The following is a 25,542-nucleotide window of genomic DNA, read 5'->3' on the forward strand; positions in this document are numbered from 1 at the left end:
TATTGAAATAATAGTCTTAATAATTTATATTGTCAACAAGTATAAAAAAGCGTTGCTGTCGTGGCGTCACTGGTGTGGCACTGAATTATTTTCTTATTTCAATTTTTCGTATGATTTGAATTCAAATCTTCAATAAAACATGGCTCAGCAAAATCAGCAACAAAATCATCAACAAAATCAACTAGTAATGGAAGTCGATGAGCCTGTTCCTCAAACGGAACAATTAAGAATGGATCAAACTCGTAATGACGCCGGTGGTTTCGTCTGGGTTGTCGATGATATGAAACGTTTTCGACGATTTGTAGTGTTAGGAAGCGAAACACCCACGTATAACACAGATGACAGGAAGTTAGGTCGTGAGAATGCTCAATCTTTACTACGACTTTTAAAGAATGGTAGAGGCATTGAGGTTGTGAATGAGATCTTAAAGTACAGTGTTGAAGGCCGTACTGCCAAACTAAATCCACTTATATTGGCGTTTGCAATCTGTGCACGCCTTGGTGATTTGAAAACGAAGCAACGTGCTTATGAGGTCTTGGACCAAATTTGTCGAATTCCAACACATCTATTTTTGTTTGTTGTTAATTCAAAGATTCTAAGTAAACCAGGAAGTGGTTGGGGTAAAGCATCTCGCAAGGCAATTAAAAAATGGTATACACAAAAAGAAGCAATCAAATTGGCGATGGATGTTACCAAATATCAAAAATGTGAAGGATGGTCACATGCAGATATTGCAAGAGTCACACACCCAATGTCAGACAAACCTTCCATTCAGTGTGTTCTGAAGTATGCAGTCCGTGGTTATGAGGAAATGATAGCTTCATTTCCCATGTCTCAGGATAACACTAATGAACTAGAAACACTATTGAATTTCTTCAAAGCTGTTGAAGAAATAAAAAAGTTAACGACAAAGGAAGAGGACAGAGTTGTAGAACTCATTGAAGGACAAAATTTGGTACGAGAACATGTTCCAACAGGTTGTCTTGGATCAATGAAGGTAATCATAATGATCCCTTGCCAGCCCCTATGTATTTTGACAATGACTATATGACTTTATACCAAAGCCATAAACATAATGTGACTTCTTGCAAGGTTATATGCATATGTGCACATGTGCATATATAACAGTGTAAGAATGCACATTATTATTATTATCATATGAGTTATTTGTACAAGTATGTGACAATCATCATTATATTTCTTCTAATGCATGTATTGTAACCACTGACTATGTTTCTCCCAGCAGTTTACTTTGGTTTAACTGTATTTTTTTGAAAATTCATAACCAATAGTGTTACAAAGATTCTTAATTGATAATTGACAAGAGGCATTTTATTCTATAACACAGAATATTCTACAATCTGTAAATTTGAAACTGCTATTGTATTTTTTGAACACCTGTTTTTAGGTGTGGAATGCTCTGTTAAAGAAAATGCCAATGACTGCAATGATGCATAACTTGAACAAAATGACGTCCATTGGCTTGCTTGCTGAAGGATCACCTCAAGTTAAAAATGTTTGTGATAAACTGCAAAATGAGGATCTGCTAAGAAATGCTCGTATTCATCCGTTTAATATGTTATTAGCTTTGAAAACGTATGAGTCAGGGAAAGGTGAGAAAGGTTCTCTAGAATGGAAAGCCAATGTGGAAATCACCAAAGCATTGGAGAAAGCATTTTATTTATCATTTAAGGTAGACAGAACACACAGTCAATTTTTGTCACATAATTTTCCTCTTTTGCATGAGATGTTATGTACATTATGTTTCATGTGTACTGATTTTATTCACATACAATAGTATGTGTTGGAGATTACTCTAGTTTTCTATACAAATTGTAAGTATTTTTTCTTGTGTGGTATATATATATGGTATACATTATGAATCATTTGAGCTGATCTTTTTCACATGTAAGTTGCATCTTCTGAAGTTCTCTGATCAGATGTATTTTCATGTGTTCTATTTTTTTGTTGTCTTGCATTTTTCATGTTATTTTGTGCAATTTTAGAATGTTGAACCAACAGGAAAAAGTTACATGCTAGCCATGGATGTAAGTGGCTCAATGCAAGCCAGTGAATGTATTGGTGCAAGTACAATGAAACCTCATGTGGCTTCTGCTGCAATGGCTATGATGACGGCACGAACAGAAGAACATCATGAATTTGTTGCATTTAGTCATGAAATAGTTCCGATGAAGATATCCAGTAACATGAATTTGGATGAAGTTTTGAAGATTTGTAATGAAGTAAGTTGTTCACAAAACACTCGAAAGATTTGAAGTATGTAGTGTAAAGCAAAAAATTTTATATTGCATTTTTCAGATTCCAATGGGTAGTACAGACTGTGCTCAACCCATGCTTTATGCCCTTTACAACAATTTAAAGATTGATGTCTTTATTGTTTACACTGACTCTGAAACATATTATGGTGATGTTCATCCAAGAGAGGCTCTCGCAAAATATCGTCACCATTCAGGGATTCACAATGCTAAACTCATTGTGGTTGCTATGACATCAAATGGTTTCACTATTGCTGACCCAGATGATCCTGGGATGCTTGATATAGTTGGCTTTGACTCTGCTGCACCACAAGTGATGAGAGAGTTTATCTTGGGGAATTTTTAGATTTTTTTAGTAAACATCATTGTATCTTCTTCACAAATGCCCTTGTGGCTACTGATATAAAAAGAATCATTTTTATATAACGCTCATGTAAATTTTAAAGTTTTCAAGCACATTTTCGTGAATTTAACGTTCAATTGCACTGTCTTGGCACTTCCATATTTTTTTAAAAGTTTTCCTACTTTGACACTAAAAAATGTAAAAATATAATACAACATCAGTATAACGGAAACAATGAATGCTCGTCTTTACCTCGGTGTCGAGATCTGCCCTCGGGAGATTTTTGAGCGATATAAACAAGTTTTCCCTCTAACAGGAAATCGTGCACAACGTACATCGACGTCTCAATCACTGGTTGCAATTTCTGCGAATAATACTGAATGAGTTGATTTGTAACGCACAGGACTAATTCAAGGATTGACTATGGAACCCATAGAAATGGACGAAGCTGTTCCCCAAAGTCAAAGGCTAGATACAATTGATAGATCATCAATTCAAGTCAAAAACAGCGCGGGTGGTTTTGTGTGGAAGGTTGATGATATGAAAAGGTTGCGACGTTTTTTGGTGTTGGGAAGTGAAACACCCACGTACTATATTGACGAAAGAAAGCTAGGCTTAGAAAATGCGAGAGCCCTTTACAATCTTTTGCTAGCAGGAAGGGGTGTTGAAGTTGTCGATGAAATAGAGAAGTATAGCATTGAAGGACGAACACCAAGGCAGCAGGCCATCGTGTTTTCTCTTGCTCTCTGTGCCCGGAAGGGGGATCTTGCCACAAAACAACAAGCATACAAGGCTTTACCCAAGATCTGTCGAATTCCGACTCATTTGTTTATGTTTATTGAGTTCTGCAAGGTGTTCAGTCAGCCTGGCAAAGGTTGGGGTCGTGCCCATAGGAATGGCATAAAACGATGGTACAAAGAAAAAGAACCAAAGAAACTTGCCATAGATATCACCAAATATCAAAAGCGTGAAGGATGGTCACATAGGGATGTTGCAAGGTTAATGCATCTTAAGTCAGAAGGAACTGATGTTTCTGATGAGTTGTTTGTTATAATGAAGTATGTTGTTTGTGGTTGGCAGAGGCTTTTTGAATATTTCTTTCCTGAAGATAGGACAACTCCACGTCGTTCTATTGGAGAAAATGGCAATACAATGCTGGCGTTTTTTAGAGCAGTTGAAGAAGTAAAAACATTGCAAGAGGAGGCAAGAGTAATTGAACTGATAAATCAATATAATCTTGTTCGAGAACATATTCCAACACATTGGCTTAATTCTAAAGAGGTAAAAACATTTTATGTTTTATGTCCTTTCTAAGTACAGTTTTGAAAGTGTAATCAAGGGCAGTGTTTATCATCTGGAATGATTTTAGGTACAAATTTTTCAAATATGTATGAAACATATCATAATATTTTTGTGTTCTAAGAGATTGCTTATAAAGTAAATGGTTTGAACCCGGGAGTATCGTTACATGTTTGTAAATGATGATCGTCCAGGTTAATAAAGTCCTGAGAAGGACTGTTTTTGTTGTTGTTGACTGACATTTCAACAACCTTAGCGGTAGTCATCTTCAGAGTCAAATGAGGAGTAAACGTCAAGTTAGCCGTATTTGTTATCTGGTTCTTACATCATTGTATTGTGTGTACAGGAAATGTGTATTGTCATTGTGGATTAGTGTGAAGTGAAATATATTATTTTTAGTTGTGATATGTGATTTAGGTGTGATGTTTTTAGTTGTAATGCGTGTAGTTTTTAATTGTAATGTTTTAAATTGCTTATATTAATCATTAGCACAATGATCACATATTTATTATTTATAATTATATCCTCTTTTTAAGGTTTGGAGGGCTCTTGTTCAAAAAATGCCAATGACTGCAATGCTTCGAAATCTTGGCAAAATGACAATAGTTGAACTACTAGATGAGCAGTTGGCATTGTCCCTTATATGTGAGAAGTTACTCAATCAAGATCTGTTAACGAGAGCTCGTATTCATCCATTTAATGTTTTGGTTGCACTAAAAACCTACATGGATGGACATGGTGAAAGGGGGAAACTGACATGGAACCCAAATGAAGCTATTGTTAATGCATTGGAAGAAGCTTTTTACTTATCATTTAAGGTTTGCAATGTCTTCTTCCATGATTGACTAAATATTGTCTTATGATCAAATCACAAAGCATTTTTACTTTTTTGTTGTGAATTTGTTATTCAGTCTGAAGTGGTTATGAATATATCAGCAAATACCATGACCAGTCACTTTTCTAAATGAAAATTGTTTATTGAATAGGTGCATTAAACTGCAGAAGTTTAAAATGTAAATTTATGGCTCTGCTTGGTAAAAATTTTAAATTACATAACATTGATGCACTAAAATGAATGATGAATTCAGCCAACTACAGACCTAGATGTTAAATAACCTAGATGTTGAAGTTTCACAGCCCTTCTTAACTTGACCACTGGAAAATTCATCTTCTCTATTTTATTGCGTAGTCGATTCAGCCAACAAACAAGAGATACATGTTGGCATTGGATGTCAGTGGTTCTATGTCTTATTCTGGTTGTGCTGGTACGCCATGTTTAACGCCACGTGTGGCTGCTGCAGCCATGTCCATGGTTACAGCTCGGACCGAAAGCAAACATCAATTTGTTGCTTTCTCTCATGAAATAGTTCCATTGATGATCAGGAGTGACATGAGTTTAAATGAGGTGCTAGAACTTATGGAATTGGTATGTAGTGTGAACTTATATTAATTTGTATTGTTTTTATTACGTTAAAAACATAACCTTGTTGTTTTCCATTCTCTAGATAAAGAATGGTGGGACAGATTGTGCTCAACCAATGTTGTATGCAATTGAGAACAAAATAGAGGTGGATGTTTTTATTGTTTATACTGACAGTGAAACAAAAGCTGGGAACATCCACCCAAGCGAGGCTTTGAAAAGATATCGTCAGCATTCTGGTATTCAAGCAAAACTCATAGTTGTTGCTATGACTTCAAATGGTTTCACAATTGCTGATCCAGAAGATTTTGGAATGCTGGATATTGTTGGCTTTGACTCAGCTGCACCACAAGTGATGAGAGAGTTTATCTCGCGCTAATAGAACAGCAAATGATTTCTTCACAGATATTTTTGTGGAAATGTACAATGAATACAATCTTACAATGTCTGAACAATTCTGCTTGTCCTACAGAATACATGAAATGTTTTATCTATTTAATGGTCTTTGATACATAAGTAATATGCAATGTGACATTGCTTCATGTGAACATGCAGTGAACTATAGTGGTGCTGTTGAAAAGTGCACCAGATCAAAGACTTCAACATTTTATAGCATGGTTTAGTTAAGTGCTTCACTGATATTGATATTGGCACATCGGTATCGACGTATAGGCTCTAAAATAGAATTATTGGTATCGGTATTTTGCTTGCTAACAATACCGATAGTTAGACATTGAAGTAGAAATACAATCAAAATGAATCACAGTTTAACAATACTAAATATACTGTTGAATTTTTTAAAAAAACACACCGGAAAACATCAGTGTATGCAGTATTTAAGACAATTTTTTTTCATACGGCCTTACAGATTTTGGGGCTTTCAATTGTATAAATGCCGATTCTATCTTTCAGGAACAAACAAAATAAGCGAATAACTCACCTGTGAAAAGCGATGTGCTTCGTGTTGTCAATATTACGACATTCTACAATTGAACATCGATTAGGCATTTTTGAAAAAAATATTGTTTTGACCTTGAAAAATATTGTTTATTTATCATACAGCTTGCAATTGCATTTGAAATTTTCAACTGAAGGAAAATCAATAACATCAATCCGGGGGAGGTTGAGAATATAATTTTTCTGCAAAGCGGTCATTTCAGCGGAAATACGTCCGTTGGCCGCAGTGAACTCGACATTCGAATAACTGGAATGATAACCGAAGCCAAAAATTGAAGCCAAAAAAATATTTGTTGTCATCATTCGTCACCACACGTCAGGCTCAAGTCTCTCGCATGTTTATTTTAATTTTTTTAAATCATTTGTCCCTTGGTAAAGATAGAGTTCGGATCTTGATAAGAGCGTAAAAATAACGAATTTTTTGGAATGAAAAGGTTCACGGAAAGTGAATCAAAGTGATAAATCGAGAAGCAAGGTGAGGTGAACTTAGTCGATCTGCTCTTACGCTGCGGTTTTCCTTTAAAACAAATCAAAGTCTTTAAGGATATTCAATTATTGATATCGAGATGACAACCATTTAGTATTTCAAGCATTATCAAAATCGATGAAAAATACAACCGCTCTGTAAAAAGTAAAAATGAGAGTTATAGACTCAATATTTTTTATGAAACTGGATATTCAAGTTTCTTTTTTCTTCGGAAAAACAGATCTTTAAATCCACTGAATTGACAAAAAAAAGACAAACACTGTCTGACACCGTTTGAAAATTTACCTTCCGATGTAAGAAAAATTTTTGCTTGAATACTTTCTCGTCATATTTTCTTATTGTATTGTCTTTTTAGCATACAGTGTAATTTTCAGTTGGCTTTTCCTATTTTTAAGTTGTAAGTTACAACGAACTCACTGTAGTAAAGTTTCAGCTGTAAAAAATAACCTTTTGCGAAGAGTTGGCCTCGTGTGTTGTTTGTCGTGATTTGTTTATATGTTTATGCTTTTGCAATTTGTATTCAAATTTATATTGGCCGTGTATGTTTGGCACTCAGGGGAATGAAACTGACGTACAAACCGCGTGAATATTCGACTTTGAAGGACTGGAACTGACGTACAAACCGCGCAAGAGACTAGGACTTTGGCTTCAATTTTATATCTATAAAATGTATTGTCGTTATCATTCCATATATATATATATATATGGAGTTCACTGGTTGGCCGCAGTGAACTCTGCAACAGAAAGCTTTAGCAAAGACTACGAGTACGAATCATTGAGCTCTATAAGACCTGGAGGGGAAAAGGGGCCTGGACCCTGTGAACTCGACATTTGAATAACTGGAATGATAACCGAAGACAAAAAAATATTTGTCGTCATCATTTGTCATCACTCGTGTTTCTCGCGTGTTTATAAACAAATTGCATTTTTTCGTATCCTAGATCTTTAGTTTGACCTCAGTTGACTTCATTTTACTAGTCAGTTTAATCTTAACGAAGAAAATCTTTTGAAGTATATTTATTTCAATTCTACATCATCCTAAATGCAAAAGTATTAATACGTTTTTAAAATAAACTAAAAGGATTTGTTGGTATGGATTTTTATTGGACAAATTTTACATATAGAATGAAAACATCTTTAATATAGCTACTATATATTTTTATCATACACAGTCAACTTGCTCTTAATCTGCGGTTTTCCTTTAAAACATATCAAAGTCTTTAAGGATATTCAATTATTGATATCGAGATGACAACCATTTAGTATTTCAAGCACTATCAAAATCGATGAAAAATACAATCGCTCTGTAAGAAGTAAAAATGCGAGTTATAGACTCAATATTTTTTATGAAACTGGATATTCAAGTTTCTTTTTTCGTCGGAAAAACAGATCTTTAAATCCACTGAAATGACAAAAAAAGACGAACACTGTCTGACACCGTTTGAAAATTTACCTTCCGATGTAAGAAAAATTTTTGCTTGAATATTTTCTCGTCATATTTTCTTATTGTATTGTCTTATTAGCATACAGTGTAATTTTCAGTTGGCTTTTCCTCGTTACAAGTTGTAAGTTACAACGAACTCACTGTAGTAAAGTTTCAGCTGTAAAAAATAACCTTTTGCGAAGAGTTGGCCTCGTGTGTTGTTTGTCGTGATGTTGTTTATATGTTTATGCTTTTGCAATTTGTATTCAAATTTATATTGGCCGTGTATGTTTGGCACTCAGGGGAATGAAACTGACGTACAAACCGCGTGCATATTCGACTTTGAAGGACTGGAACTGACGTACAAACCGCGCAAGAGACTAGGACTTTGGCTTCAATTTTATATCTATAAAATGTATTGTCGTTATCATTCCAGTTATTAAAATGTTGAGTTCACTGCCTCGCCCCAGTAAAGTTAGCCGCTCCAGGTATATAGAACTCAATGTATAGAACTCAATGCGATGACCACTGATCGTGACGTTCAGTGTTGCCAGATGGGCGGTTTTTCCGCCCAATTGGGCTGGTTTATAAGCCTGTTTGCAGGAAATTTTGGGAGGTTGCGGGTTTTTGGGCTGGGAATAACTTTTTGCGCGATTTTTTGGGCTCCCTTGGGGTAAGGGATCTAGTTTCTCATGCAAAAACTGAGAAACATAAGCGCAACAAGCAACCTTTTTCCAGTTCAAGAACCTTATTTGAGTTAGGTTGTCAAAGTAAAAAAGTAGACAATTCTCTAAAAGTTACAGAGATAAAGATCGCTGCCCACATCGCGTGTCATTTTAGCTTAAAAACCGTGGATCATCTTGGCGAGTTATTTAAAGATGTCTCAGGGAAAGATGTTAAACTCCACAGAACAAAGTGTACTGCATTGATTAAATCTGTGTTAGGACCAGCGATGTTAGAACAGCTACTTCAAGAATTGGCCGATATCCCTTATTCACTGATTATAGATGAAAGCACTGACATTGGCAATGAAAAACAACTGTGCATTATGGTTAAGTATTACAGCGCAGCCAAACAACAGATTCTCACAAGCTTCCTTGGACTTTTGTCTATTGAATCAGGAACGGCAGAGGCCATTTTTCAAGCAATAATTGAATTTTTGAGAGCAAAGGAACTTGATATCAAGCAGTGTATAGGCTTGGCCACTGTTGGGTGCAACACAATGTGTGGAAAGAACAATTCTGTAATCACAAAATTTCGTGAACTATGCCCTAACATAATACATATAAGACGCATTTGTCATTCTATCCAACTTTGTTCCTCACATGCTCTTAAAGTAATGCCACGGAATGTGGAGTTCATGGTGTCAGAAACGTACAACTGGTTTTCTCATAGCACTTCTAGGCAACGAAAGTATCGCCAGATCTATTCAGCTATCAACGCGGGGGAAGCACCTTTGAAGATTTTAAAGCTCTCCGACACACGTTGGCTATCTATTTCTGCATGTGTTGACCGAATACTTTAACAGTTTGACGAACTGAAACTACACTTTCAGCATGCCAAAGATGAGGATCGCAACTACACTGCAGAATTACTTTTTCAAATGTATGGTGACATGGACAATAAATTATATCTAATTTTTCTGCAGCTTATCCTTAAAGAATTAAACCGAGTAAATAAGCTGTTTCAGTGAGATTCTGCTAACCCGTTGCAACTCCTCACTGATGTCATGAGTTTGTATAAAGCGTTTCTTTTCCGTACTATGAAGCCTGTGACCTTTACAACATGTTGCTCCACTCTCATGTACGACATAGAGGATGAGAGAAATCATTTGCCTTTTTCTGCGGTCGACTTTGGTATATTATTTCAAGTGGCATTGGCGGAATCAAATTTAAGTTCTGAAAAGGTTGATGTAATCAAATCTAGATGTCAACAATTTCTGGTTGAGTTGCTCAGGCAAATGAAGCAAAGGTTGCCATGCAATGTGGAGCAGCTTGAGTCTATTGCTGACCTAAGTCCAACTGTTGTTACAGGCAAACAGAAACGATCTCTTCAAGACCTGTCGTTTCTTCCACTATTTTCCGGAGATTTAGGTAAACTTGACCAACAATATAGTCGCATTGGTTCAATCCAGTGTATTGATGTCAACGACCAGAAGATTGAGCAATTTTGGATTGACGTCATTAATCATGTTGATGCTTCTGGGGATCACGATTTTCAAGAGTTGGGAAGCCTTGCACTTTCTCTTTTGGCTCTTCCTTTTAGCAACGCAGCAGTTGAAAGAGCATTTTCTCTGATGGCTTTGCTAAAATCCAAACTAAGAAATCGAATGTGATAGTCGCTACTAGAGAATCTCTTGCACGTGAAATCATATATGGCAACGTAAAAAATTTGCTGCAACAATTTCACTCCTTGGCCTCAAATGATATCTACGTTTACTTCAGAAATGTATGAAAGTACAGAAGACGTAAACGATGCGATATACGATATCAATGTGTAGTTTGGTTTAAATTAAATATTTTCAACAGACTTGGGCTAGTTTTTTCTTGTTTTGATGCAAATTTGGGCTATTTCATGCAAAATATAATTGGGCTATTTATGGGCTACTTTTAAAGGTAGCTCGGGCGGGTTTGCAGGCTACCCATCTAGCAACACTGGTGACGCTTAATTACTTCCATAATACATTACTTCAATGTTGCCATTCCCTTTTCGTAGAACGGTTATAAGTTGATTTGTTACATACGGACGGATTGACTATGGAGGACGAACCGATGGAACAGGATGGTTTTGTGCGGAATGTTGATGATATGAATAGGTTTCGTCGTTTTTTGGTGTTGGAAAATTGTACATCCACCTTCTACATTGAGGAAAGAAAGTTAGGCGTGGAAGATGCGCCAATTGTTTCCAATCTTTTGCAAGCAGGAAGGGGTGTTGAAGTTGTCAATGAAATAAAGAAGTATAGCATTGAAGGACGAACACCGAGGCAGCAGGCCATTGTGTTTTCTCTCGCTGTTTGTGCTCGGAAGGGAGATCTTGCCACAAAAAGACAAGCATACAAGGCTTTACCCGAGATCTGTCGAATTCCGACTCATTTGTTTATGTTTATTGAGTTCTGCAAGGTGTTGATTGAATCTGGCAAAGGTTGGGGTCGTGCCCATAGGAATGCCATAAAACGATGGTACAAAGAAAAAGATCCAAGAAAACTTGCCATAGATATCACCAAATATCAGAAGCGTGAAGGATGGTCACACAGGGATGTTCAAAGGTTAATGCATCTTAAGCCAGAAGGAACTGATGTTTCTGATGAGTTGTTTGTTATAATGAAATATGTTGCTTGTGGTTGGCAGAAGCTTTTGAATTATTTCTTTCCAAAAGCTGGAAGCAACACAACAACTCCACATCGTCCTGTTGGACAGAATTCCAATGCAGTACTGGAGTTTTTTAAAGCAGTTGAAGAAGTAAAAACATTGCAAGAGGAGGCAAGAGTGGTTGAACTGATAAATCAATATAATCTTGTTAGAGAACATATTCCAACACATTTCCTTAATTCCATAGAGGTACAAACATTTTTTATGTCCTTAGTTTTTACAGTTCTTAACTTTTAATCATTGCAGTGTTTAGTAACTTTTGTTTCTTAGGGCTATTGCTTAAGTTAGCAATATTCATCAGCTTATTGATTACATGTTTATTTTTAAATTGCAACCATTTTTAAGATTTGGAGAGCTCTTGCCCAAAAAATGCCAATGACTGCAATGTTTCGAAATCTTGGCAAAATGACTAAGATTGGACTACTAGACGAACATTCGGCATTGAAAAAAATTTGTGAGAAGTTATGTGATCATCGATTGTTAGAGAAAGCTCGTATTCATCCATTCAATGTTTTGGTTACACTAAAAACCTATGTGGATGGACATGGTAATAGGGGGAAACTGAGATGGAAGCCAAAGGAAAAAATTGTTGATGCACTGGAAAAAGCTTTTTACCATTCATTTAAGGTTGGTTATGTCTTCTCCCATGGCTGACTACCTTATTTTGTCATATTGTCAAATAACAAAAACATTCTTACTTTAAGTTGTGGTACTTTTTAATTTATTTGGTCTGAACAGGTTGTGAATTCATTTGTAATTGAAGTGATGATCATTATTTTATTTGAAAATTGTTAGAATTGATCAGATGCACTTCAAAAAATTTGTGATGTTGATTTTACATCTGTCCTTTCTGATAAATTGTAAATTACATTATAAAAATTGGACAAGACAAGTAATAGTAAATCACAACCAAAAACAGACCCAAAATTAAAATGTTTGTACCATTTTGGCTTTAAAGCTTCACAATACTTCATTATATAGCTTGAATTCCAGAAATTTATGTTATGTATTTTTGCATAGTTGGTTGAGTCAACCAAAAAGAGATACATGTTGGCATTGGATGTCAGTCCTTCTATGTCTTATACTGGTTGTCTTGGTACGCCATGTTTAACGCCACTTGTGGCTGCTGCAGCCATGTCCATGGTTACAGCTCGGACCGAAAGCGAACATCAGTTTGTTGCTTTCTCTGATAAAATTGTTCCATTGATGATCAGCAGTGACATGACTTTAGATGAGGTGATACAACTTATGAAATTGGTATGTAGTTTACATTGCTGACTGTTACCATTTTTTTATTACAGTAGAAACACAACCTTCTCACTGTTTGCCATTCTCTAGATGCCATTGGGAGGAACAGATTGTGCTCAACCAATGTTGTATGCAATTGAGAACAATCTAGAGGTTGATGTTTTTGTCATATATACTGACAGTGAAACAAAAGCTGGGCACATTGACCCAAGCAAGGCCTTGAAAATGTATCGTCAGCGTACTGGTATTCAAGCAAAACTCATAGTTGTTGCTATGACTTCAAATGGTTTCACGATTGCTGATCCAAATGATTCTGGAATGCTTGATATTGTTGGCTTTGACTCAGCTGCATTGCATGTTATGAGAGAGTTTGTCTTAGGCTGAAGGAACTGCAAAAGATTTTTTCACAGATCTTTTTGTGGAATATTACTATGAATACAAATTTGAAATTTCTGAACAAATTCTGCCTGTGTAACAGAATGCATGAAATGTTTTTATAACTTATTTTATTGTATTTAATACAAATGTATGTACTATGCACTACAACATTGCTTCATTTGAATTGTTAATTGCATGAATTAATTATCAGACTAAGCCAGTCGAGAAAAGTGCACTAGATCGAAGATTTTAAAACGTTATCATATTGTTTTATCCAGCTGGCGTGCACAACTTCCTTGTCATTTGCATCTAATTACTTATGACTTTCTTGAGTTAATAAAACTAATTGTTTCATTAATTGAAGAAATTTATAAATCAATTATTAATTTGATGTCGCATTGATACAATACAAAATCTACTTTTGATGGTAGCATTTTGCACTCTATCTTGTTCGCTAACTTCAACACAAAAATAGTGTTCATGAACCATGATTACGTCATAAATAGAAATGTAAAAACCAACAAAATCCCAATTACCAAGCAACTCAAATTCTTTATTATTTCACAAATATAACATTCTGCTTTAAAGAAACTTAACTAGGATTCGTCCATTATTACAGAAACGTCGGATCCAACGTAAAATGGGCCATCACGGATGTACTGTTTCAGTTTAAGAATCATTGGTTTGTCAAATATATTAGAAGCATCTGGGCATACAGTGATCTTCTTTATAACCTCATACTTTAATTCTTGGCCTTCTTTCTCATTCTCTGTTCGTCTGTCCAACAAATACTCAAAAAATCCTGCAATGAAAAACATTTCATTTTTAAGTCGTGCGTAATGCATTGAAAGACATGTGTGCAACATATAAAGCTGGATATTTTGATCAGGAATTTGATTGTGTTGCTATGTAATTCTTTCAATAACATGACTTTCAGTCAGCTTAAATGTACCTGGAGTAATTTTCATATCAGCCAGCATCCAAGGAAAGCTTGACAAACTATGTAATACTTTATAACATGAACTTCTCACATTGTTAAATGGTTGCTTAAGGACATCAAACAAAGTTGGTAGTGGATAAGTATGGATCTTTTTGTACAGAGTGTGAATTAAGTCATGACTGTGGTTATCAGAATTGTTATCATCAGTGAATAAAGATGCAAGACATTCCAAACAATGAATTCTAGATGAAAAATTACATATAAGATTGTTAGAATGCATTGAGTATGAGTTGAGAGAAAATGCATCTTCATCAAACTACTAAAATGCAACTTCTCTTGATGTCCTTATTAACTACTTACTTGATCTTTTCATCAGCATTTCGTAGATATTCACCAAGGGCAACCATGAGATTTTGTTGAGTATCATGTTGAAACATCGCAACTAAACCAGTGTTGGACTGACCAATTGCACCCACAGTATCCAAAGCAACAGGTAATAAAATTGGATCGTTGTTTGATGTTATGCAAAGGAAAATGAACTCAAAGAATTGAGGATATTTCTCCATGACAAACTTGCAGTTCTTTACTGATAGAAAACCGAAGAACTTTACAATGGCTATGAGCAAAAGGGAGACACACAAATAAACAAGGACACCCATGATGTACCTTACATATAAATTACCATACCTACAAGGAAAACCCATGATGTACTATGTATAGATCAACTACCATACCTACCTGGGACTAGCAGTGCAACATGTGGATTGGATTCCTGGTTTTGAAATAAATCATAGAGCTTTTGACTAACTCCAGTTTCCTCAGCAAATTGAAATGCCGTATCATTTATGATAATAAGATCAGTCAACATCTCAATGCAGTTCATTTGGAGAAGAACGTCGTTGCTATTTATCTTAGCAACAAAACTATTGAAAATTGCTTGAAATTTTTCAAACGAATCTTGATTGACTTCAAATATCTTGACAAATAGTTCAAACACACGAAAACATATCGTGTCACTTTCTTTCATCAGCTCTGCGAACTCTGATTGAGTGTTCGCTTGAAGTAGTAAAGCAAGTCCATCACCATGACGACTAACGCTAACCAAGATATCACGTGATATTTTTGCACAACCCATGTCTGAGTGGGCAAGATTTCGAATAATGTAGTTAATCAAATCTACATTTTCAATTATCTTTAGAACTCCATTATTCGTTTGAACACATCGTTCACATTGATGCAGACAAAGTTCCCTGACCTCAACTGTTGGATGATTCACTCCTTGCATTGCTTCCATTCCGTACTTCGTGATAACTTCCTCTGCTTTCATATAGTTCAAAAGCTTCTTCAATAGAATACTGCAGTGTTTGATTTCACCGTTTCTATCGCTCGAAGACAAACGTCTGAACAACAAACTGGGAGGAATAAGCTCCAAAAGTTGCTCGCCATTAAAGTTTCTTGAGTCTACAATGAGAATAAGCTCTTGCAAACTTTTTACGACATTTTCGCCACTCATAGAAGACGAGATTACCTCGATATGTCGAGCAATTTGAGCAACTTTGACCTCCATCTTTGTCGCCTCCTGATCTTAGTTTATACTGGAGTGACAAAACAACGCAGCCAAATGCTAATTTTCCAAAAATATATAAAGTCATCACATGTTCAGAAACGATGTTCATAACGCTGTTATAGTCGCTTCACGATATAGGATAGTCTGCTTTCATGAATATTTGGAAAATTTTGCGCAATTTTTTTCATCTGGACGATGATCAGCTTCATCATTCTACATATTTCATGATTAAGTTGAGAGGAATTACTACAGCGATAAAGAAACACTTTATGTTTAACACCATATTCTAATCCTGCAATGACTTTTCGTGATTTATACTGAAACTTTTTAAATATTCAACGTAGTTTGGAGTAAGTAAATCAGTTCCTATAAAGCACTGCTTCAAAGTAAATGAAGTATCCAGTTGCACAAAATCTAGGAAAAGAAATTGAATTTCGGTAAAAACGCCTGCATCATGTCTTCCTATGATAAGTTTATTTGTGCTTGGTTTCATTGGCTTTCATAAAACCCGAGTTTGTGTGGCATTGTTTGAATTTTCAATGAGTTTTGCATGCAAAATTATATTGCAAGTTGGGAATGAAATCATGAAAAGAAAATAGCTTTTGGTATGTAAGAGGAAACGAAAACTTCACTCACCTGGCGAGATATATTTTTCTTGAGCAACATAAACAACTGCAGCAACACATTGTTGACATATACCATGCTCAAATCGAGCAGGATTTTCACACATCCAAACAGGTAGAACCAATCTCTTGTAATGCTAGAGAAGCATAATTATTGATATAGATTTATACATTATATTTGCTTATTTGATTGTTCAAATTGGACAGTATATGGTTGAATTTTCAACTTTTGTATTAGATATATTGCCTGCACGGATGTAAATGCTGATTCCCTGCTATTAATGCAAAAAAATTTTCGTTAGGCTGATAGAAAGAGGACGGAGGACTAGCAAATTAAGTGTCAAGGGGAAATTTAAAAGCGGTTGGTTTACCTTTGGAGAAGCAATACATATATCCAAAAGCGGTAGATATTCTGACGATAGTTCATAAACACAACCTTCTACGGAACATTCTGGATCTTGGACTACGTTTGGAAAGCCCATGTCACTACCAAATGAACCTAAGAGTTAGAGGCAATAAAACTGATTTTGAAAACTCTCTTAAAGACACTGCTTCTGTTATTTCTGACCTCGTTTATTAAAAACAAGTCTGTAGCCAAATAGCAATCCCCAAAGACGTGATCTTATTTTGCACCGTAGTTGTATAGACAACCTAAATGCAAACCCCAAATTCGTCAAATCAAAAGATATTTTCTATTAAGTACAGATGGCAGTAGCTACAAATCATTATACCTGTTTTGATTCATATTCAAACCATATGCAAAGTACAAAAAATGACCCAATTTTGGGCTCGTATTGACTTTGAAATTCAAACGAGAGAAATCGGAGACTTTTCATTTCTAAATAAAAACAAGGTTTGTGAATATTCTATGAAATTTACTGATTATTTGTTTTTCAATTTAAAGTTTTACCTTGATAGCTTATTCACGGGTTTCCTTACTGCAATAATTTCAAGCTGATTGGTCTCACTGTTTTTAAAAGTTTCTTTGTTTTGTTCTAACTACAAGAAGTGAAGCAGGTGGTCATTTCACTTTCCAAGTCTAAGTATCAACTTTTTTGTTGAGCTGATTTAAACTCATAAACTAGAAAATATCTATCTCGCATTTTAGCTGTATGTACCTCTTTTTTCTCATCTAGTTTGGGGATAAAACATCGAAGTTTTTTATCATTTGGCAAAAAGCAGCCCATTGATTTATTCACAGGAATTTCAATGCTCTCCTTGTTGTAATTTGCAGACTTATTTCGAAAAACATGATTTGTCTTTTGATGATTTATAAAACTGTTTCGTTTCGAGGGTGCAGATTTTTGTCTTGAATCTGTCGACTCAAATTTGTATTTTGAGATTTCTTTTCTAGAAACGTCATATCCACCGTCCACCAAAGCTTTCCAAATATCTCTCACATGGACACTGTCCTCGTCTGATTTACGTTTGGTATTTTTTTTCCTTAAATAAATGGTGTTTCTTGAATTTGAAGATTGCATTGTGCATTTTTTTAGTAACATTTCTGAGTAGTTAGTATTTTGTCCATCTAAGTTTGAATAACGATCATGTTCATGTTCAATATGTTCTTCTTGGAACTTGGAGTAGTAAGAGTCATCTTTGTTTTTTTCTGTTGAATTAATACGTGACATGTTTGTTATTCTGCATTTAGTTTTCTTTTGTGAAGCACGGTTCTCCAGCAAATTAAAGTCATTTTCTGTCGAAGAGTAGCACGTTCTTGAAGAAACTGATAACTTTTTAATGATTCGATCTTTGTAAACATCATCGTTTATTTTTACGCTATCACTGGAAGATAATTCCACATTGCAGTGAGTTGATTTTAGATGATTGTCTTTATCATCATGTGAGCTAATAACATTATGAATATCTGCATCATAGATTCTATCTAAAGGATCTGTGTTACACGATTTCTTGCTATCTAAATCCCTTTCACCTTTAGAAAGTTGACCAGTCCATTCATCAACACCAGCTGCCTGTTTGGAATCATGAATATCAATAACATTGTCATTTGCTTCTTCATTTACAGAAATGATTCGTTGATTTTGTGCAAAGTCATTTCTATCTTGCCCTTGTACACCATGACAATGATCTAGTTGAGTTGTCTCACATTCTTCTGCCAGCGACAGCCTACGAAGATCAACGGGCAAACTGTTTTGAGAGATCCGTTGGCTGGCTGAAGAACACCTTGATACATCCAGACTTTGGACGTTTTCACAAACTTGCAAACCATCGAAGGAGTTTTTGAAGCGATCTAGAAGTGAATAGCACAAAAAACCCAAGCCAAACAACATAATAAAACTTTGCGACATTTCATTTTTAGAAATATCTGCTCATCTCAATATAGAGATGCTAATAAAAAATTGCTTAGCTCTCCAAAAAAGCCCTCGTTAAGATTTTTCAACAAAAGCGTAATCCTCAATTTGGGAATTTACCATTTTGGATGCCTAGACATTTGGCAACGCTAGGCTCAGAAAGAAATCTTGCCGGGAAAAAGAGAGTCTTCAACGGTCCATTTTTTCTCAAACTTTTTTGTCGAGATACGGGACGATCTTGTGGTGGTTTATCCGGGAGAAGACTACGAACATATTCTATTGCTAGTCTTGTTTTCAACTTGCAAAGGCTGTTGGGGTCGGTCGTCTGAAGAAAGGAAAACAGAAATGTTATTATTGTAATTAGCAATCGGGTTTGTCGTTTGTTCTCAACTTTTCTTTGAATACTACACTTAAATGTGTAATCTATCATCGATCATCAGTTATCAATAACCAATCATTGATCATCGTTTTCTGAGTCAAACCGTGATCGACCTGTCGTTCTTAATACTGAAGAGTATCGCAGTGTAAATGAAAATACATGCTCACTTTTTTTATCATATGTTTGTTTGGTCGTACATTGTGTCGTGAATGCTTTAGTTTAACATTAAATGGAAGATCATGTGGACCAGTTTTTGTCACCAATTGTGTTTTTGATGGCTCAGCTATGACCCTCTCTTTTCTTGCGTCAATGCAAAGGTATTTACTGGGTTGCTGGAAAGAAGTAGAAAATTATTCTTCGATATATGTTTTCTTAAAACTCCACGAGAACATAGTCAAATCTATTTTATAACATTAGAACAAAGTAAATACTTTACAATGCCAGACTGCGAGTTTCAGTTTGGTGGAAAAGCAGCTGATAAAATTAAGTGACATACACTTTGTCGTAAAGGAGAAGTTAAAAAGATTTCATACAGCAATAGAATCAAGTTGTCAGCAATACCTGATAATGAAATGAACTTTGCAAATAATGTTTGTATTTATCGTTCATTTCATACTTTGATACTTCCATAATCATTTGTTACAATAAGTTGGTATGAAAATAAATGCTTCAAAATTCTTTATTCTTTACGGAAATTCACTTTCCATTGTTGCTTCCTTTTCATAAACACAAACATGCTAGTAATAAAATAACACAGAGGTTTTAGTTTCGTTGGTACAGTCAACTAAGTTGATATTTTGGTTTCCATGGATACGAAAGAGCTTCTCGATCCTACCACAGCCTGCTTCGAATGTATTTGGAATACAAACCATCTTTCAAATTGACTTGCCTTCCAACGAGGCAAAGGCAAAAGTTAAACCGGTCCCTCCCAAACCTCCAAAGGAATCAGAATGATATGCGTTCAAGCGTGTCATTGAGCAGTTACAAACCCTTAGTATTTACTTCTCTTCAAAAATATGATAATTGTTACCAAGTGACAATGGAACGAACCAAATAATTTTAAAAAATTTCTGAGAGTAAGGGTAAGGTCAATAGATAAAGGACGGTATGTAGCCTTGCACATCTAAGATGAGACACATATTTTGAAAGAATGAGCATTTTGTGAAAGGACTTGTTAGTGACCAGCATGTCAAGAAGAACAATGATAATTGGGTTACTTTATTAGCAAATATAAATAAATAATAGCTCTGAACAATAGTGTATTGTTCTTTATTGTACTTTGAACCAATCATAAACTCTGATGATGTTGGTAGATATCGATAAAATATTTTCAGTGAATGACGCGACTGTTATTATCTGATTGATATTTGTCAAGTGAGGATCTCACGCTGTAATTGAGGCAAATTTTTCGCTGTGTTGAGGAAATTTGGAAAAACCAGTTCTCAGTTGTGACGTTATGGCGAATGATTTCAAAAGTATCGGCTAGAAGAAATCATTCCATGGCGTTTGATTTGATTGAAGAAAAAAGAATTTCCGAGTCAAATCCCTAAAGAAGGTGGAGATAAGGAATATTGGATCTTTCGAAAGATATTGGTGCGAAATCGTGGTTACTTGGCGGTAATATCTCAGTTATCAAAGATGTCGTTGCTAGATTATGTTGAAGTTAGCAAATCGTTTTGATAAAAGCAGGTGTTTGTAGAATAATTGATTGTGGTGCATAATGATTTTAATAACTTCTGCTTATGTCAATGCTAATGTTCCACACTTTGCCTATTGCCTTTGTTAAACTTTTATCGGTTCTTTTGCTGGTACTTACTTCACCTCTGTGGTAATACCACGAGGGGGCTGCAAGACAAAGGACAACATACACAATCTCCTTTTGTGACGTTGGCATTTGAAGCTGCTCAACTGATATGAAAATCATCTTTTTAATCGCAACCATGAACCATCGGCTGAGTAATTCAGTTTTCAAATCACTATTTCTAAAAGTGGATGATAATATGATGAAAGGTTTGTAATCAGGGATGATAAAGATGGCCGTAAAGATGACAGTGAAGTGAATGATTTCACAAATGTGATAAATTTTAAAATCTGAATGGATAATTCGAGATGTCATACAGTTCGTTTCAATTCATTCCCCAGGGATCAACATGTCATTGGAGGAAGCTGCCATATTGGTGTTCCAAGCAAAAGAATTTCATTAGAATTCTTTTCAATTAGTACACCAACATGGCAGCCATGACGTTGGATGAAAACGATCTTTCTACAGATCATTTATTTAACATGTTTGTTAGCATGTTAATATGGAGATGCGTTTTTTGAAGGTTCAAAAATTTTCGGATTTTGTATCATGCATTTAATATCAAAATAAAATCGAATTTATCATTGATCAAATACAGTTACAAAAAGAAGTTGCATTACGCTGGCAGAGTATTGCAAAATCTTCACAAATTCAAGGTCTATTTGAAGGGATTACCGTATAAGTCAAACAAGCTGTCGAGCGTCGACGTGAAATAAATCGTCACTTTTCGTACGTATACTTGGATTTAAATGCTATGAATGACACTTATAACATTGAGGGATGTTATAACAGTGTCTTCATAGCATTTAAATCAAGTTATTAAATTTCAGTAAATGTTGCAATATACTGTAATCGGTCATGTAACCCGCAAGATAACCATGTGACATGATGGCTTAACTATTACTGTAACATAAATCAAATTAATGTTTTCAGAGGGGAAAATGTTTCAACATCTTCAAATCAGACTTAAATGCTTGTCGTTCAGTGCTTATACGTTGAATTAAGATGATTTTAACTTGGCTAGTTCGCTTGCTTTATTGACGTTAAAGGCTGTTGTTAGCAATTTTTATCAACTTGTAAACTGCAAGTGCAAAGATTGTGTGATAATTCTGATTTCACGTAGCTTAGAAATAAGCCTTCCCTGCGAATATTTGCAAATCATCGTACAACACGACTCAATTTTAACTGATCTTCTGCAAACACTGGTTTTACGGAGCTCAACAGTTTGTCATAATCGTATTTTAATAATTGCTCTTACAGTTATGCCCACGGCAACGGATGCGGATTAAAACTGCGGTATGTCACTGCTTGTTTGTAGGCTGTTAGTTTGTTTTATCATACCACTAACTTATTGTTCAGTATTTTTCAGGTGCGGAGGACGAGAGGAGATCACGAAGAACATATGGGTACATGTTTGTTTGTTTCCAACCTGTCCCTAACTTGTTCTTTAGACTTTTCTTTCAGATGCAGAAAACCAGATGGTCGAGTAGATGAAGACAGAGCTGTAAGTGTGTCTCTTTTGATCGTTCATTAAATCTATCAATTTTGTTATTTGTGTGTTTTTTAGAACGACATGGCATGGCATGGTCAATAATCGTTTCATACGGTATGTTTAAGCATTTTTTGAAAACACCAAATCGTTGACTTTAATTCTTCAGTGTTTGCAGATGATCAACAAAATATTTTGATTATAAAAAGTGATACTGTCATAAGAAAAAACTGCATCTAATCACTCTTGCACAAAAGAAAGCATTATCGAGAAGGCTGACTAAATTATAGAGTTCCCTCGCTCTCTAATTTAGGAAAGAAATTCTGGACAAGGTCGATATTTCAAAATAGACTTCTGCCACCTATTTTGGAATAGCTTTGCACAAAATTTCAGACGGCCTACACTCGATAATCTTTGTAAGTTCATCGTCACCAAGACTAGATCGTGGATATACAAGTAAAAGTATGCTTAAGTCAGGACGAAATGATAACCCAGTATTCGAAACACTCATCAAGTGTCTGAAATCCTTAAATTTTTTTGTTATTATTAGTTCATTATTGTGGGGGATTTGGTGGTCGTCGAGGATATTAAATTCTATGAAAGCGGTTGTTTGTTACTGTAGTTGTCGTTTGTTATAACTTATAGTCGGTTATTTTTGTTGTGAACTTATGATAGGAGTTGTCAGTTTGTTTACCATATGTTAAGAAGCATCATTTATGAAATCCAAGCCAAAATAACCATGTAGGTGTTGATAATGTTCAAGAGATAAAAATCTTGCCAATGGAGTCTTGCAGATTAAGGTTATATTTTGCTATAAATTGTCAAAGAATACCTAAATCTACGCTACAGTATTACGAAGAGCTTGACTGATAATTGTTAAGATTAAAAATATAAGCATCGCTATGAAATATGTGATAGTCAACAAATTAACAAAATCAAGGGGAAGCGCTTTCCGTCTTATTAGCAAAATTGCTGGTCTAATGCTTTTTCTGGTGAGAGTGAGAAAGGAAGTCAATGTTAAATTAAGGTTGGAATAGCAACCTTTATTTTTATTCTTTACTTTGCAACATGGTAGTAAATTCTGCGGAGGTTTTGGGAGTGGTCTCAACACCTCTCCCCAAAAAAAAATAGATAGAACCTGAATTCTGCGTTTGCTTGCACCGGTGTCGGTAGGTGTATGTTTTATCACATGACGTCATATGTTCGGGACATCCAGCGGATGGAATCTAGTTTAAACTAACCATTGGAATTGCAGACAAAAATGGCAGACTGTTACGAGTCATCCCAGAAATATGAGAAAAATGATTTTGAATCGCCTGCATTTTATTCTTATGTCTCTAAAACGAAGACGAAATGGAAGCCTGTTAGTTTTACCTTTGTTCAGTATCCAGAAGGTATAAGAAAATGTCATGTTTTAATGCTTAAAAGTTGAATTATCTGTTCGAGACATTTCACTTTTTTTACTGGAATTGGAAATCATTGTCTGCATAGTTTAATGAATTTAATCTGTATTATTTTTAACTAAATACATAAATAGGAGATATTTATGGCAAATTTTTGGCGTGGCTAAGTCTGGCGCCAGTCTTTATAATTGTCGGCTTCGTTGCAGTGATAATATTTCGAAGAGAACTTCATACAGTAAGAGAACATTAGTTCTTCAACGGCTGCATTCAATGTTTATACAACTCATTGATTGTTTTCATACGTTCAGATGGCCTATTTCTTTGGATGTCTCTTAAATTATGTTTTGAGCGTAATATTGAAGAATATTGTTAAAGAACCGCGTCCGTGTGATGGTCCAATTTCGTATCACACGGAGTTTGGTATGCCTTCAAGTCACTCGTCTTTTGTAGCCTTTTTTTCTTGTTATGCTCTTCTGTTTATTTATTTTGGGTAAGTTTGGATTATATCACTATTCAATGAATACTGAATGTTTTTCTTAACGAGTGGGACTGCTCATTTAGTCTTTAATGCCCGCACAACTTTTGCTGACATTGTTAAAGAGCTGTTTCTTTCCTTAACAGGCTCCCAGTGTTATCAATTCATATTGTAGACAATCTTTGGCGTCATCTAACGTCTTTAGGTCTAATTTTTCTAACTGTTTTGTGTCATATGGCAGGTAGGGTTATTACATGATGCTCAGTTCAAATAAAATATCTCTTTAGCTGTAATTCTGTTTATTTTTTGTCACCTTAGGATATATCTGCATTACCATACTACTTCACAAGTTCTTTGTGGAATCGTACTAGGATTAAGTTGTGGTATAGTGTGGTTTCTAGTGGTTCATCATGTACTAACTGAATGGTTTCCTGTTATTACATCATGGTATGTATTGGGATAGTCATCTGAGATCAAAGGAGGAAGCTTGCAAAGTTGTGGGCAATTTATCATATACAAATACATGATTTATAAACATAGAAAGCAAATGGATTTCAAAGTGACGATAGTTCATGCTTTAATGAATATTTCCCCACTAGTCAAATATTAATCTTTTTTCATCCCTGCCATAAAACACAAGTCTAAAAGCAAGAGAACGTTTTTACAAAGTCCAAGTTAATGTTATGATTTAGATAAAGAAAACTGTATTTTCCTCCTTCTTTTAGGAAAATTTCCGAATTTTTTCTTATCCGTGATTCAACAAGAATACCTAGTATTTTATGGTTTGAATACACAAGGGCTCGAGAAGAAGTAAGGTATATAATTTTGCTCACAAAAATAAAATTGACCATGGGATGAAGAAAAGCATGTTGATTTATCATAACATTTTTTAACATGTAGGAAACGACAAAGAAGAAAATCGCCTTGAATTAAGTGGATGATATTTACTGGTAGAAGATGGAACTATTATAATATATCAAAAAATTACAATGAAGTGTTTACTGTGTGCTTAATATTAAAGTGTTTTTTGATGAATGACAATTATATACGTATATTGAAAGTTGTGCAAAAGATTGTTGTATACTCATTACTTGTTTGCTTTTGTATTTTTGTGTACATACTGCTGTGATGTGAACCTCATGAAATTGGCATGGTAACAATCTGAAAACGTCAGTTTAGTCAATGATACTGGTATAAGTGACTAAGTGTGGCTTTCAAAGTTAAAAATCTCCTTTTGGTAATTCACTCTTAATGTTTTAGGTCTTTTGGTAATTCTTCAAACACCTTACTCCATCCCAACACCCCCCGTCGTCAATATGGTGATGAATTTTATTGTCCGTAAATTTATTATTTT

General features: G+C 35.1%; 6 protein-coding genes across 10 annotated transcripts; 5 read left to right on the forward strand and 1 right to left on the reverse strand.

The window, feature by feature from the left end:
• The first annotated feature begins 15 nt into the window (after positions 1-15).
• On the forward strand, positions 16-2,695 carry LOC124438127 (60 kDa SS-A/Ro ribonucleoprotein-like). Its single transcript, XM_046988121.1, has 4 exons — positions 16-997; positions 1,409-1,693; positions 2,007-2,243; positions 2,320-2,695. The coding sequence occupies exons 1-4, from the start codon at positions 140-142 to the stop codon at positions 2,620-2,622; spliced, it is 1,683 nt and encodes a 560-aa protein (XP_046844077.1). The 5' UTR covers positions 16-139; the 3' UTR covers positions 2,623-2,695.
• Positions 2,696-2,945: 250 nt separating this feature from the next.
• Positions 2,946-5,886, forward strand: LOC124438131 (60 kDa SS-A/Ro ribonucleoprotein-like). The gene is made up of 4 exons (XM_046988124.1): positions 2,946-3,900; positions 4,455-4,736; positions 5,108-5,344; positions 5,424-5,886. Exons 1-4 carry the CDS (start codon positions 3,043-3,045, stop codon positions 5,715-5,717), a joined length of 1,671 nt encoding a protein of 556 aa, XP_046844080.1. The 5' UTR covers positions 2,946-3,042; the 3' UTR covers positions 5,718-5,886.
• Positions 5,887-9,157: 3,271 nt separating this feature from the next.
• On the forward strand, positions 9,158-9,730 carry LOC124439314. The gene has a single exon (XM_046989538.1). The coding sequence runs from the start codon at positions 9,158-9,160 to the stop codon at positions 9,728-9,730; it is 573 nt and encodes a 190-aa protein (XP_046845494.1).
• Positions 9,731-10,863: 1,133 nt separating this feature from the next.
• On the forward strand, positions 10,864-13,557 carry LOC124438134 (60 kDa SS-A/Ro ribonucleoprotein-like). The gene is made up of 4 exons (XM_046988127.1): positions 10,864-11,762; positions 11,919-12,200; positions 12,594-12,830; positions 12,912-13,557. The coding sequence occupies exons 1-4, from the start codon at positions 10,962-10,964 to the stop codon at positions 13,203-13,205; spliced, it is 1,614 nt and encodes a 537-aa protein (XP_046844083.1). The 5' UTR covers positions 10,864-10,961; the 3' UTR covers positions 13,206-13,557.
• A 174-nt stretch (positions 13,558-13,731) lies between these two features.
• LOC124438125 (26S proteasome non-ATPase regulatory subunit 5-like) lies at positions 13,732-19,799 on the reverse strand. Of its 5 annotated transcripts, none has more exons than XR_006945980.1 (10): positions 19,582-19,799; positions 19,188-19,352; positions 18,762-18,966; positions 17,448-18,580; positions 17,240-17,328; positions 17,061-17,167; positions 16,898-16,980; positions 16,701-16,815; positions 16,343-16,466; positions 15,856-16,120 (listed from the first exon to the last, which is right to left on the reverse strand). XR_006945980.1 is itself a non-coding variant. In XM_046988118.1 (8 exons), exons 5-8 carry the CDS (start codon positions 15,704-15,706, stop codon positions 13,796-13,798), a joined length of 1,491 nt encoding a protein of 496 aa, XP_046844074.1. In that variant the 5' UTR covers positions 15,707-16,120; positions 16,343-16,466; positions 16,701-16,828; positions 16,898-16,980; positions 17,061-17,136; the 3' UTR covers positions 13,732-13,795. The 5 variants fall into 5 exon arrangements, 2 of the variants coding, with proteins under 2 accessions (XP_046844074.1, XP_046844073.1); XR_006945979.1 differs by having other exon boundaries at positions 16,701-16,828; XM_046988118.1 differs by lacking the exons at positions 17,240-17,328; positions 17,448-18,580; positions 18,762-18,966; positions 19,188-19,352; positions 19,582-19,799 and adding exons at positions 13,732-14,001; positions 14,152-14,381; positions 14,500-14,725 and having other exon boundaries at positions 14,878-16,120; positions 16,701-16,828; positions 17,061-17,136.
• A 3,765-nt stretch (positions 19,800-23,564) lies between these two features.
• On the forward strand, positions 23,565-25,248 carry LOC124439315 (dolichyldiphosphatase 1-like). The gene is made up of 8 exons (XM_046989539.1): positions 23,565-23,704; positions 23,848-23,948; positions 24,022-24,203; positions 24,258-24,273; positions 24,335-24,429; positions 24,507-24,635; positions 24,914-24,998; positions 25,089-25,248. Exons 1-8 carry the CDS (start codon positions 23,572-23,574, stop codon positions 25,119-25,121), a joined length of 774 nt encoding a protein of 257 aa, XP_046845495.1. The 5' UTR covers positions 23,565-23,571; the 3' UTR covers positions 25,122-25,248.
• The last annotated feature ends 294 nt before the right edge of the window (positions 25,249-25,542 follow it).

Source organism: Xenia sp. Carnegie-2017, unplaced genomic scaffold, assembly GCF_021976095.1.
Source record: "Xenia sp. Carnegie-2017 unplaced genomic scaffold, XeniaSp_v1 HiC_scaffold_19, whole genome shotgun sequence".
NCBI lineage: Eukaryota > Metazoa > Cnidaria > Anthozoa > Malacalcyonacea > Xeniidae > Xenia > Xenia sp. Carnegie-2017.

What these genes read in the sequence shown, in the direction of transcription:
- LOC124439314 (XM_046989538.1), top strand. Translation starts at nt 9,158, where the DNA reads ATGTTAGAACAGCTACTTCAAGAATTGGCCGATATCCCTTATTCACTG.
- LOC124439315 (XM_046989539.1), top strand. Translation starts at nt 23,572, where the DNA reads ATGGCAGACTGTTACGAGTCATCCCAGAAATATGAGAAAAATGATTTT. An exon ending in TGTTTTGTGTCATATGGCAG is followed by an intron (nt 24,430 to 24,506) that starts GTAGGGTTATTA and finishes TTGTCACCTTAG; the next exon opens with GATATATCTGCATTACCATA. An exon ending in TTTCCTGTTATTACATCATG is followed by an intron (nt 24,636 to 24,913) that starts GTATGTATTGGG and finishes TCCTTCTTTTAG; the next exon opens with GAAAATTTCCGAATTTTTTC.
- LOC124438125 (XM_046988117.1), bottom strand. Translation starts at nt 15,706, where the DNA reads ATGGAGGTCAAAGTTGCTCAAATTGCTCGACATATCGAGGTAATCTCG. An exon ending in TGTTGCACTGCTAGTCCCAG is followed by an intron (nt 14,756 to 14,877) that starts GTAGGTATGGTA and finishes TTTTGCTCATAG; the next exon opens with CCATTGTAAAGTTCTTCGGT. An exon ending in TGATATGAAAATTACTCCAG is followed by an intron (nt 14,002 to 14,151) that starts GTACATTTAAGC and finishes TTTTCATTGCAG; the next exon opens with GATTTTTTGAGTATTTGTTG.
- LOC124438134 (XM_046988127.1), top strand. Translation starts at nt 10,962, where the DNA reads ATGGAGGACGAACCGATGGAACAGGATGGTTTTGTGCGGAATGTTGAT. An exon ending in ATTTCCTTAATTCCATAGAG is followed by an intron (nt 11,763 to 11,918) that starts GTACAAACATTT and finishes ACCATTTTTAAG; the next exon opens with ATTTGGAGAGCTCTTGCCCA. An exon ending in TGATACAACTTATGAAATTG is followed by an intron (nt 12,831 to 12,911) that starts GTATGTAGTTTA and finishes GCCATTCTCTAG; the next exon opens with ATGCCATTGGGAGGAACAGA.
- LOC124438127 (XM_046988121.1), top strand. Translation starts at nt 140, where the DNA reads ATGGCTCAGCAAAATCAGCAACAAAATCATCAACAAAATCAACTAGTA. An exon ending in GTTGTCTTGGATCAATGAAG is followed by an intron (nt 998 to 1,408) that starts GTAATCATAATG and finishes ACCTGTTTTTAG; the next exon opens with GTGTGGAATGCTCTGTTAAA. An exon ending in CATTTTATTTATCATTTAAG is followed by an intron (nt 1,694 to 2,006) that starts GTAGACAGAACA and finishes GTGCAATTTTAG; the next exon opens with AATGTTGAACCAACAGGAAA.
- LOC124438131 (XM_046988124.1), top strand. Translation starts at nt 3,043, where the DNA reads ATGGAACCCATAGAAATGGACGAAGCTGTTCCCCAAAGTCAAAGGCTA. An exon ending in ATTGGCTTAATTCTAAAGAG is followed by an intron (nt 3,901 to 4,454) that starts GTAAAAACATTT and finishes CCTCTTTTTAAG; the next exon opens with GTTTGGAGGGCTCTTGTTCA. An exon ending in TGCTAGAACTTATGGAATTG is followed by an intron (nt 5,345 to 5,423) that starts GTATGTAGTGTG and finishes TCCATTCTCTAG; the next exon opens with ATAAAGAATGGTGGGACAGA.